General features: G+C 38.0%; 1 protein-coding gene across 1 annotated transcript in view; it reads left to right on the forward strand.

Moving 5' to 3' along the window:
- Nucleotides 1-12,927, forward strand: part of LOC140943647 (uncharacterized) — a 41,861-nt gene that overhangs the window by 20,331 nt on the left and 8,603 nt on the right. Inside the window, exons 20-28 of the mRNA XM_073392768.1 lie at nt 324-617; nt 834-1,142; nt 3,142-3,298; nt 4,164-4,357; nt 5,218-5,511; nt 5,601-5,903; nt 6,521-6,674; nt 7,469-7,662; nt 12,514-12,804. Coding sequence (XP_073248869.1) covers nt 324-617; nt 834-1,142; nt 3,142-3,298; nt 4,164-4,357; nt 5,218-5,511; nt 5,601-5,903; nt 6,521-6,674; nt 7,469-7,662; nt 12,514-12,804 — 2,190 coding nt within the window. The remainder of the gene's footprint in view (nt 1-323; nt 618-833; nt 1,143-3,141; nt 3,299-4,163; nt 4,358-5,217; nt 5,512-5,600; nt 5,904-6,520; nt 6,675-7,468; nt 7,663-12,513; nt 12,805-12,927) is intronic.

A 12,927-nucleotide genomic window follows, 5' to 3' on the forward strand; every position in this document is an offset into this window, starting at 1 on the left:
TTACCTCTTAATTTGCTAAATTCATTCTATGTTGCTTCAAACTCTGCTATGGAGGAGCGCAATGTTATGCACGCTTTGCAGCAAAACAAAAATTCTAGTTTTATTGGAAATTTGCTTCAGCCCAACAGAAGCACTGCCCAGATCTGGGTAGTGGCACGTCATCACTACGGAATTTCTGCGTTCAATTCTCTGACGTCATTTTGCGAACGATACCTCCCCCCCCCCTCCAATACGCCCCACTCTCCATGAATAATCACCGATCACAGAAACTTCCAACTTTTATAACATGCTACTGTAATTTGCTCTTTTTGGTTTGTTTTTAGCATTTCCATTGGCTAACTGGAGTGTTTCCTTTGACAACGCTACAAGAACAAGCATCCGATTCTCTTGGCAAAACCTGCAAACACTTGTTGGCCAACAAATAAGTCATTACTTTATAGTCATCAAAAACTCATATGGTAGTAGTCTAAACGAATACATCGTCCCAGGAAATACTATTTCACATGTGTTCTCTGGACTGACAACGTATAGGGAATATGGGTTATCTGTTGTTGGTGTAAATTACGGTGGGAATGCCTACAATAGTACAGAGATCACAGCAAGGACAGACGAAGGGGGTAAGTGCATTACTAAAACAAGTTATTGTTAACCCCAATGATTCCTTGATTCCCGGTAACGAAGCATTAACGCTGTCAACTACGTTCTAACTAAAAACTCTCTATGGACATAAAGTCACGACGTTGTTGTGAGTTGATTTTCTCAATTTTGCATACGAATCATTCGCCCGATACTTCAATAATATTTTAACATTTAAAATGCGATTGTTTTCTTAGTCCCCAGCTCAGCTCCATCGTATATCCGTCTTTCAAACTTACATTTTGCTGAGGTGAAAGTACAGTGGAATCCACTTTCCCAGTATTACGCTAACGGACGTCTCCTTGGATACAGAGTCTACTTTAGGGAATATAACTCTTATTATTATTATTACTCCTATTTGACAAGGAGTGTTAACACTAGCAGTGCTAATGTTACTATGGTGATATTGAGGGACCTAAAGCAAGCCACAACTTACCAAATAGCAGTGGCAGCTTTTACGTCTAAAGGCGAAGGACCACGCTCGTATTGGATGTCCATAACCACAGGTAGTGCAATGTTTGAAGCCGATACTTACTGAAAAAGTCAGACCTGTATTATTTAAGCAAACCACTAGTTAGCGGTCACACTCTTTTTAACCGTCAAGTACCAAAGTCCCGGAAATAATTTCCCTGAATAGCTCTGAAACTGACCTTTATTAAGCAGACACCCCTATAAACTTGTCGGGGTCACCTTTTCCTTCGTTCCAACGGGATATTTTTCATTAGTATACACACACTCAGTGATCTTGGTGATTTAAGCAATCTGATCGGTTCGCTATCTCGGACCATTCAACAATATTCACCTCTTAGCGAGTGGAAAATGTGTGAGCTCGGTGTCTTTCCAATTTCTTTTTTTTTTTTTTTAAGGAACGATCTTTCAAAAGTCAGCAAAATCCTAGAGTTGACTTTTTTAAGTCAAGAAAAGACTTTGAAGGATTAAAAACGTTGTTGTTGACGGTGTTTTTTTTTTTTTCATTTAGCGTAGCTGATTTTTTTCTCTAATGCAATGTTTACAACTCCCGTTTATAATTCGCGTAGAAGAGGCCGTTTCGTCAACTCAGCGTTTCTTACAAGAGACGTTTTGCCCAAAAAACGAAGTTTTTTTATGACAAACAAAATTGAAAGAAAATGTTTGGAGAAATTCTAAGTTTCAAGTAAATAGGACAAATACTACAGGAAAACGACGCCTTAACTCGAGCAACCGAGCCGCCATGTCAACACTTCAAAGGAAGAACGACACAACAAACCTTTCTGGTTATAAACTTGGCGAGTTGATAGGAAATAAAAAAAAAAGCTCTACTTTTCTTCTAAGGTAAGAAAACAGTTCGAAATTTTAACGGTTCCGTTTGAACCATTACGCCCTTGTTCAGTGAAGTGATAATCTTGCGAATAGACCTTGTCACGGTTTTCGACGCCATCTTGACGAGTAGGCAAACGCGTGAGAAATTACTATGATTGTATGAGAATCTAATGTCAAATAATTGCCAAAGAATGGCTGTTCTGAAAAAAAAAAAAAAAAAAAAAAAGATTTGTAAACTAAAGCTTCACTCCTAAGGATTCTCCTGAAAAAATTTGAGGGCGTTACATGCACTAGAAGACCTAGAACCACTTTTTAAAATTTTCTATACATTTGTCTGTAAGAAAGTCCCGGGAAAATTACAGACAAATATATGGAAAATCTAAAGCAAGCCTCTGGAGAAATTTAAGAACAGGTACCCCCCTAACTTTCGTGCATGTACGTTACATGCAAATTTTTCACGCATGATTTGATCCGTCAATCTAATCGTACTTTTTAATGGTTTCCTTTCTGATTTTGAAGAGATCACTTCATGTGTATATACTAGAACAATTATTCTTTTCAATCACGGTGAATAGTGGCTTTAGAAATATTTACCTTGATTTCAAAGAATAATAGTTGTAATTTATTCTTTGAAATCGAAACCTCTTGACAAGACGTACAACAGTGTGGCATACACAGTGTATATGGTGTTTAGTCACTCGCTTTTTCTCCCTTTTGGTCTCCGGTATTTTTGTCATGGGATAAATATTTTGGTCTTTCATCATCTTCATGTTCTTGAATAACTGTTAGGTTTGTCAAACCTGTATTAAACGGTCGATCTACATTAAGTGGTAAGTAAGCTAATCTCCAAGGGTGACCGCCCATTACCGGTTTGACTCTATGTTTCTTTTAGTACCTTGAGTAACAAAACTCTAATAAGATTATATTAATAATGAGGAATAACATGCGTGTATTGACTTACGCGTAAAATGATCCATGAACAAAAAAAAAAAAAAAAAGAAAAAGAAAAAAAAAAAGGATTTACAGTAATATATATATTTGGTCGCACATGTAATTAACCACGGCGGTGTTTCATATGACGAACCCTTCGCGTATTTAATCATGCTTAGCGTTCATGTTAATGCTCGTTTATCCTATAGTTTTTTTTCCTCGGGCCAATAAAATTCCTAATATTTATTTAATTTGTTTCCATTGATTATTCCATAGGTTGTGGAGGAAGTATAAATCAATCATTTGGCCAGCTACAATTTGGCCGGAAAGGTTCTTACGGTTATCTGATGTGCACTTGGTCAATTGGAAATGTTGGAATTGAGCAGGCAGTAGCACTTACTTCAATACAAGAGCTCTACCTGTCATATTACTCGTGAGTTAAAAGAAACAGTATCTTCGATCGGGAAATAAATAAGATTGAATTTTTTCTCTTTTTTGTTTAAACCGCGCAATTGTGTTGCAAAATTTAGAGCTTGCAAAATATAATATCAAAGGAAAGCGATACATAACTTATTTTATTATTATTACTATTATTATTATTATTATTATTATTATTGTTATTTATTTGTTTATTTATTTTATTTATTTTATTTTTTTATCGCGTTCGGCACAACTCATTATAATCTATAATCTGTTCCTGTGGCACAAAGGCAGAATCTTTCGAGTATCACGGGCGACTGCAAATTAGCCGCGCCTATTAATTTTATCAGGGACATCTTGGCCGGAAGCTGGACTCCATCTGACTCGATTTCGTTTCCGTAATTGACGAACGCGGATCTGTAATCAATGATTACCTTATGTTGTATTACGTGTGTTCAAATGTGCAAATGTTTTAAATATTGAATGGATGGACGGACGGATGGGCGTATGGATGATTTGAATTGGCTGCAAAGATGTAGGGATAAAACGACAGTGAGAACAGATGAGTGGAAGGATGGGTTGTCGTTGAGTGCATGTTCCGTTTTAAAATTTGTATTTTACCTTCCTATTTACTGCTTAGAGTAACATTTCGTATTATCATTACCGTGTTTCAAAGTAAACGCTCAACAGTATTTTGTGAGCTTGAGTTGCTCGTTTTTAGACAAGAAATTCTTGCTTACAGTTTGGCTTTTAATCCTGGGTTAAACTTAACCGTCTTTCGAGGAATCGGGTCAGCAGAAAAAAAAAACTTGGCCGAGAATAGCTAGGTTACCACTATCAATGACAAAATATGTTTTCTTTTCCTCGTTATTTTACAGTGAATACATTAAAGTAATGGATGGCAGCGGTGCAACTGTGCTTATTCGTTATGGATACTCATCGACTCCCCAAAAACCTTTCAGGGAAGTTAATTTTGGAAACGCTGATAATATCACCGTTCAAGTCTATCTGTATGGTAGTTACAGTAATGTCAGGCTTCAATTCGGAATTGTACAGCAGGGATTACAATCGGGTTAGTTTCATCCTTTTAGTTAAAATAGCGCTAATATTGCGAGCTTTTTATTTCTTGTCATACATGTTCAACTACCGGGCATAAAAGTGTAACCCAAAGAACGCACAGATCCAATTTTGTTGGTTCGCAGGGTTTTTTTTGGGTCATTCCCCTGAAACAGACTTACTTTCCCTATGCGTTATAAACTGGCATTTGTTAATTGCAGTTTCTGAATGTAAAAAACCAAAATAAGTTTTCAAAAAAGCAAGATTAAATTGCCTCATCATTGTCATAAAGAACCCAGAAGTCGAGGATATTCCGTAAAATTTATTTTAGTTTTACAAGTAACTTTTTTATTTGTCTTGGTTACCATGGCAATTTTCCAAATTTATCCTCATTCATACACATTTTCTAAACTGATCATTTTTCTAACAAAAAGTCAACAGCATGTAAATATAAATTAGCAAAAAAAAAAAGAAAAGAAAAATAAACAAACAAACAACAAAATAACAAAACTAACAAAAAATGTGTGTCCAATGCTTGCTTTCAAACTAAGCCCATTACCCAGAAAACTCAAACTGTTGCATCTTCAACTGGTTTTTAACAACAACAACAACAACAAAATTAAATCAAAACTGGAAAACACTCCACGTTAACTTTCACATTGATATCTTGGTTCTAAACCAGGCTGACATATTGTAAAGTTTACGTACGTGATTTTAGAGAGGGTACCTGTACAAAAATATTTGAAATTAGATTGGATTAGAATCTGAGCGTTGCACATGATTGCGAAATTTAATTTAGAATTCTCAAACTCAACCATCACTGTAATGTCTTTCCCCATCATCCTTAACTAATAAACTTTCTCGATTTCTTTTTAGCCCAACTAGTGTCCAGTTGGAACGTATCCATTGGTAACAAAACAGCAACCAGTATGCGCGTTTCTTGGAAAAATCTATCAGCACTGCTAGACCAAAGCATTCTTCACTTTTTAACTGTCATAAAAAGCGGCAATGGAAGTATTATGAATGGAAATATCCTGCAAGGAAATGCCACATCTAATGTTTTCTATGGGCTGTCGCCATATATGGAATATCGACTCAATGTTCTTGGTGTAAATGATAACGGAAAGGTTTACAAGAGTTTAGAGGTCACAGAGTGGACTGAGGAATCGGGTATATTTTTATTTCATTGGTTACCTTGGCTGCCAAATCCCAATTTATAACTTATTCATAACAGCTTTTACTGTTCTATTTCTCTCTAGTTCCTGGTCTTGCTCCTAACAATATAACGTTCTCTGAAGTAAGAGATACGCAGTTCAAGGTCACTTGGAATCCTCTTCCTCAGCAGTTTCACAATGGCCGATTGTTGGGCTATAGAGTTTACTTCAGGAGGAGCGCCTATTTTCCAATACCATTTAATACAAGCAGTTTAGTCACAAGTAGTCCTAACATGACATGGGCAATGATAACAGGACTAGAACCGGCTCAGCGCTATGATGTTTCTGTAGCGGCGTATACATCCAAAGGAGAAGGACCGCTTTCCTCTTTTTATTATGTTACCACAGGTAAAACCGAAGGCAAAATAGTCAATTTTAATCTTGAGGTATCACCATTAACCAATAAAAACAATGGGTGGGTGAGTAGAGACTAAAAACGGGCGCGTGGCTATCAGAGCAATCGCTGAACAGGGCATGATTTTTGAGCAGCAGGTGTCTAACCAAACTATAAAACTATTGGCCCGGGCCTACAAATTTTTTGTTTGGTGACTTTACCTTTTGTTATAATTTATGGGTTTTGGGGTGAGCTAAAAAGCGTAAGAGGTCAAAGTGTTGGTGAGGACAGTGCAGGCCTACAACTAGTCGACAAGCTGGCTACGCCCCTGAACAGGGTGTTTTTCTGGACTCTGGACAGGAGACGCTTTGTTCAGCGGATGAACTTTGGCGGAGTGTGGCCTACCAACGTTGCACCTTTAACAACAGTTTAGCACTAAGAAAATGCCATCGTGTTTTTTTTTTCCTCTAATTATGTCTATGAAACAAAATCATAGAATTGTTCTTGTACTTACGGTTTATTAAATATACTTACTTAAGATGAAGAATGAGGTTGTAAAAGTGCTTCCTGAGCATTTTTATTTAGCCTTCAAAGCAGACTGGAAACTGTCTTCTAATCATGTTCGTTACAGCTTGCAAGGTGGTGGCCAACCAATCATCAGGCGGTATAAATGTGACACATTATGATTACACCAGCTTGTACTGCTTCTGGTCAATCGGCAATGCCGCTATCCCCCAAGCAATTGGTCTAGTGTTAATTCAGGAGATAAACTTTGGTTATTGCAGGTATTCATTGATATTTCTACTTTATTAAATCCGATGCAACTCAATGCTAAAATTTAAATCAGAGCACTATTTTATTATGTGTTGGGGACCATAATTATTAATTATGGTTGACTTGTGGAGAGAAGAAACCACTTAAACCATTGTAATTTTGTTACAATTTAGAGTTCGTTACAAGAACAGCCCTTTTGCTTTTGGTATAGCTCTTATTATCTGTAGCAAAGGACCAAAAAATAAGTGGAGCATTAAAACGGGATATGAAATATCATAGAATGACTCCTTTGCGTGCTCAGCAGCGTCATGAACTAGGTGCTTTCATATCTTGTAAAGAAAGTGGAATTCATGAATGGTTTTATGCTTCATATGACTGAAGAATGTGTCATTTCTCCAGCTGCTAGCAAGGGGTCGTTCCTGCCATCCGAAACATTTTAATTATGTGTATTTTCAAGACATGGAAAAGAGGCACAAAGCCTCTAGGCACACTGGAAGAAAAAAAAAATAGCGTTACATTGAAACCCCGCCATCAGGTACCTCGGTAATACGGTCACCTCGTTATTACGATCACTTTTTTTTGCCACCTTGCAAAACGGCCATACAGTTCCTTGTAAAAAAAAACCCTTGTCATTTAAACGGTCAACCGTTAATACGACCAAACTTTTGTGGCCCATTGATGGTTGTTTTAACGGGGTTCCACGGTAACTGACTCAATAATCACTCTCTAAAGGAACATGAAGTATCAATGGAAAGGTATAAATTCTCTTAACGGGCTGTTTTGTTTTCTGTCCTTATTACCACAGTGAATATTTCAAGATTTTTGACGGCAATGGGGTTCTGAAATTTTACCAAAGCGGCTGCTCGTCCTCTGTTCGTGGATCATTGGTAGAGGTTCCGTTCTTCGCCTCACACAACATAACAGCAAGTTTCAACTTGCGTCGCTTGGGAAGTAATATCAAGGCTGATTACCTGATACTGGGAAAAAGCGTTTATGCAGGTACAACCCAATATCGATGACTTGCATGTCAAAAAAAATTAAATTTAAGCACTTTAATTGGCTTCATTGCCTATAAGCCTAGTTTGCGTAGCCCTTCTTCTTTACAAAACACCTGGTTCGGCCAGTCAATTCTGAGTTTTATAACGCCGTGACATAAAAATATAGCTCTACACTTCTTAAAATCAGGAAAAGGAAGTTTAGCATGCGGTAGTCATGGAAGTAGTATACTATGTTGAAAGATAAGCCCCGTTGGTGTCTTCCCCTGTCTTCCCTTTATTAATATGCATAAGGGTCGAGTCTATGACGTCACCCATTGTTATAACCTAGGGGAAAAAATGCGTTCCTCCATACTGATGAGGGTCTTCCTGCATACTAATTCGGTATAGGTTTACTAATGAGCGTCTCTCTACTTCAATAGAAACAATAGACTTGCCTAGACTTGCTCGTGAAGTAACTTGAGCTCGGTTTTCGGACCGTCTATTAAAAGAAAAATAGGAGCGATCACCTAGCAACGTGACAAACGGCTTCCTATATCTTATTTAGTGCTAAAACTCAGATATATATAAACACAAAGTGGAGTTGAAAAGTCTTTATTTCAGTTTAGTTTATGTCTTCTTATTTAGCTCTAAAACTCGGATATATCAACGAAACATACACAAAGGGGAGCCGAAAACGCTTTATTTCAAGTTTGTCTGACTATTACAGAACCGTTTTCTCCCATCTATCTCGAGGAAATGAAAGTCGTGTCATTTTCACGCGCGGTTAATCAGTTAATTATGCGAGGTCACAAGCCCAAAGTTGAATACAAATTAGCTCTCCAGGAAAAACCTCAAGGGAGCAACCTTGACGTATTATTATAAAACAAATAACTTAACAAGGATCAATTAAAACACGCGACTCATAATTGCTAGCAATAAAATCAGACACGAGATACCGTTTAAAACAAAAAGAGTCAAATACACAGTGATTTGACAGAAGTCTATTAGAATAGTCAAAGAATGCAAGCCATACTTTTTTTTTTACATTGTGCACGGTCCGAAAACTGAGCTCAAGTTACTTCACGGGCAAGTCTAGGCAAGTCTATTGTTTCTATTGAAGTAGAGAGACGCTCATTAGTAAACCTATACCGAATTAGTATGCAGGAAGACTCTCATTAGTATGAAGGAACGCATTTTTTTCCCTAGGTTATAACAATGGGTGACGTCATGGACTCGACCCTTATGCATATTAATAAAGGGAAGACAAGGGAAGACAGGGGAAGACACCAACGGGGCTTATCTTTCAACATAGTGTACTACTCATGGAGATGTTGGCGTAAGATTACGACCACTTCATCATTAGTTTTGTCTCTTTTATTTCCATTTCTTAAAATGTACTTGGTCACTTAAAACTTGGCCATTAGTTTCCCTTGGTTCAATTTGAAGCTTGGCGAAAGTAGACTTTAGTTATTTAGCACGATTCTACATCTTTTAATATATAGATTTAGCCAGGGCTAAAAGCGAAGCTCCTATTAACTCGAATTTATAGTTTAAACTAGAAATACGTATCTCGCAATAAGCCTCGCGAAACTCGGTTTGGTAACGACACTCAAGTTAAGCCCTGTCGGTCGGGGTTAAGAACTGGATGGGTGACCAACCGCGAATATCGTCTTAACGGTCCATACGTTGTTCTTTCTTTTCTTCTTCTTATTTTTTGCGTATTATGTGGTGTTATTGTTCACAGTGTATTGAAAAGCAAATTTAGCATTATTTCGGCGTCCGGATTTAGAAAAGACAAAAACAAAGAACAAATATGGCCCGGTGCAGTTCGCCTGAAAATTATTATTGTTTGGGCCGTAATACAGAGCTGAAACTTTGCAGACTTTGATCTACATATATCGGCGGGGAGGGGTTTTCGACAGGTAACAATCATAATGCCTCTGCTTCCAATCTTCTGTTCCTCTGTCTCTAGTGGTCGGCGTTGCCTTCGCTGTAAGCGATGTTCCTTCTGCTCCGCGGTTTCTTGTTGACGTCTTCTCCTTCGTTGTTCACGCTGAATTTGAGGTCGGCGTTCTCCCTCCAGAGGAGTTTCGGTGGAAAATCTTCCTCGGCGAGGATTTGGAGCCACTTGTTGTGCTTGTGTGTCTTTTGCATGGAAAATTGTTCGTGATTCACCGATGATAAACTTTGATTCACAGACGATCAATAAACAGAATAAACACATCAAAATGCGCCTTGTCATCGGCGGCGAACTCTATGTTGCCTGGAAACGCAAAATGCTCCATGACGTCATTGGCGAACACCAAGCATATATTCAGAGAAAGAAAGATGTATTTATTTATGAAGCCTCGAATAGGCCATTTGCACGATGGCGTCATTTTACTACTACGACTAGAATCCTTTTCGTTTTTCCTTTCATATTTAAGTTTTGTAATCCCAGTGAGGTTTGAATAACAAAAGCCCTAATTAGCACAAGAAAGCAAAACCCTGAAGGATTCTGGTCGTAGTAGTAAAATGATGTTATCGTGCAAATGGCCTATTTCGCAGCTGGCTAAGACCTCGCGCGGTTAGCAGACTGCGTGCGCGCTTCGCGCGCGACAAGATTATAAAGTCGCTTCGCTCGGAATAAACAATAATCTTGTAATTTCCACAATTCAGTTAACTTTAGAGCACATTCATGTGACTTTTGAGGGAAAGGCTAAGTGTCTTTAGGGAAAACTAATTTGCAAACAGTCCAAGCTAAGGGTGAACTTAATCTTACATCGAGTTGATAGCCTTATATGTGCACCAAAAAAATAGCATAGCCATAATGGCTCTTGATCACAGTAGATTAGACCTGGAAAACAAATTCTTGAAAAACAAATCAGGCCGAATTTTTGGCGTTCGACAAGTTTACTTTACAAAATCTTGCCAACAAGTGTGGGGACGTGTAAACCAACATTTATATACTTTTTATACATCACATCTGAAGTGAAACAGTACCATGAGGCTCTGTTTTTATCATACAGCCCTCGGACAGAATGCAGTATTTCACAATTTTGCAATACAAATTGCACTCATTCAGTATTCAGGACGATGGAAGCACGCGTGGGCTTTCAGCGAAACCGTTAAAAAAATTTCCAAAATCACCTATACGGGTAGCCGGTTCTCACTTTTGACAAGTGCCAAAGTTGACTGTTTAAATTAAGATTAATAGTTATACGCTTCAACATAATAAATAATTTATTATGTTTATTTTTTATCTAACGGTTTTATAACGATGTGTAATCTTCAAAAGCGTTTGATATGCATGGAACTTTGACAAGTCCTACAAGCGATGTTCATGAGCGACTGAAAACAAACGGACTACGAACTACGCTCGACTTCATTAAATTAGAAATAAAAAAGAAACATCAAATAAAATAACTACTCAGGCCTACCATTTGAGATGCACTGAAATCTATTAAGTAAGGCTAGAATCGCTTCGGACATTTCAACCCTCTTATGCATCAAGGAAGGTGAATACAGAAAACGATATCATCCGAAATCGGATTTCCGACTTTGACAAGCGACGTATTTCTCAACCAAAAACCCAATAAACAAACTAGCCATGAATAACAGAAGACTCTTGATAGCAGCTGAATTTCATTTTGTACATTCAGTGGAAAAAGACACTTAAAAACATCACAAGTTGACACAAAATTAAACTTTGTCAGCTTCAGCTCTCAAAGTAAACAAGTTTCAAGATGCTGCATAAAATTTCCGCATGAACTCACCTGTCAAGTTTTGACCAATCAGAGCATAAAAATTGGACGTAGAGCGCGACCAACGTGTGACCTTGGTGAGAAAAGTCAATAACAACTAGCATGTCTTCCCTGTCTGTAAAAACTGGCTGAATTTTAGCTTCTTAGGTCAGTTTGAAATCAAAATTTTAATTGTGCGGCACATATAAAACACAACATATTGCATATGAATTTAAAAAAATTAAACTTGAGCCTGCAATCATTTGAAAACTAGTAACTTGTCAGCGGATAACTTCAAAAATATACTCGACGTCGATGGGTCGAGACCTGAGCCCGCGATACGGTCAACTGATACTGGTCAACGGATACCTTGTTTTGACAGCTGTCAATTGATCACAACATTGATGTGCAATATGTGTGCAATATCAGTCTTCCTGTACTCCCAAACTACAGTCTCAGACAAAAATAGTTGGGACACTTTAACCAAACGCTGTTTTTTCCCTTCTCGTGCTCCCCTCGTCCCTCTCAAAGTTGTTTATCGCGATTTGGTCACCAAATCTTGTACACCAACATTGAGGGGACAAGGAGACCCCAAAGTGTCCCAACCATTTTGACTGAGACTGTAGCTACAAAGTGTGAAATTGAACATTGGCTGCCCTGTGGTGCCGGACGGGCGGGCAGCGGGCGGGCGGTGCACGGGCACGTGATTACCAAATTTTCTGGGATGGGTAGATTTACTTACCCATGGTGCTCCGCTTTGCGCGCCAGAGCTCCGCTATTAGTCATTGTTATTAGCTAGAAATTGTTCCCAACAGCGTGTTCTCTCATGGGTTACTTCGAGGTCACATGACATCTAACAAAAAAACTGTTTCGCGCTAAAATCTATGAGCGAGAACATTGCAAAATCTATATGACGTCAGTTACCCTCGAACGTTGACCGACGACCGCCATTACAGCGAAGTTTAATGAATTTTCAGCCATATAACAAATCGCTTTTAAGACTAATCCATCGGGAAGTAGTTTTGTTTCGTCGGGACCACTACTCATTAAGGGTTTTACTATTTCATTCTTTCAATTTCTATATCTATTTCTGTTAAAACACTTAATAGACTTCCGTATATTTATTAATGCATGTCTTTTTTGATATTTAGCTCAAATGCTTTTTGGTTGGAATTTAACAGTGGAGAACACCACCTTCTCAAGCATATTGATTCGGTGGACAAACCTTACCAACGTTCTCAACCGTAAAGTTGGTCATTACGTTGTCTTCTTAAACAGAAGAAATAACACTGTCACATTGCATCAGGTTGTCAATGGGGATCAACTAACCACGGAAATCAACGGACTCACTTATTCAACAAATTATTCTGTGGAAGTTCTTGGGGTTGACACAATGGGGAAGCCTTATAAAACTCCATCAGAAGCCACTATGACGGCAAACCGTAAGAGAGAAACGCCACTGCTTTTGTGTTTTTGTTTTTGTTTGTTTGTTTGTTTTTTTTTTTCTGTGAACAGGTCTGTACAATTTCGAAAAAGTCGTGAAATTTGCCTGGTAATTTTCCGTA

Source organism: Porites lutea, chromosome 7 (genome assembly GCF_958299795.1).
Source record: "Porites lutea chromosome 7, jaPorLute2.1, whole genome shotgun sequence".
Classification (NCBI taxonomy): domain Eukaryota; kingdom Metazoa; phylum Cnidaria; class Anthozoa; order Scleractinia; family Poritidae; genus Porites; species Porites lutea.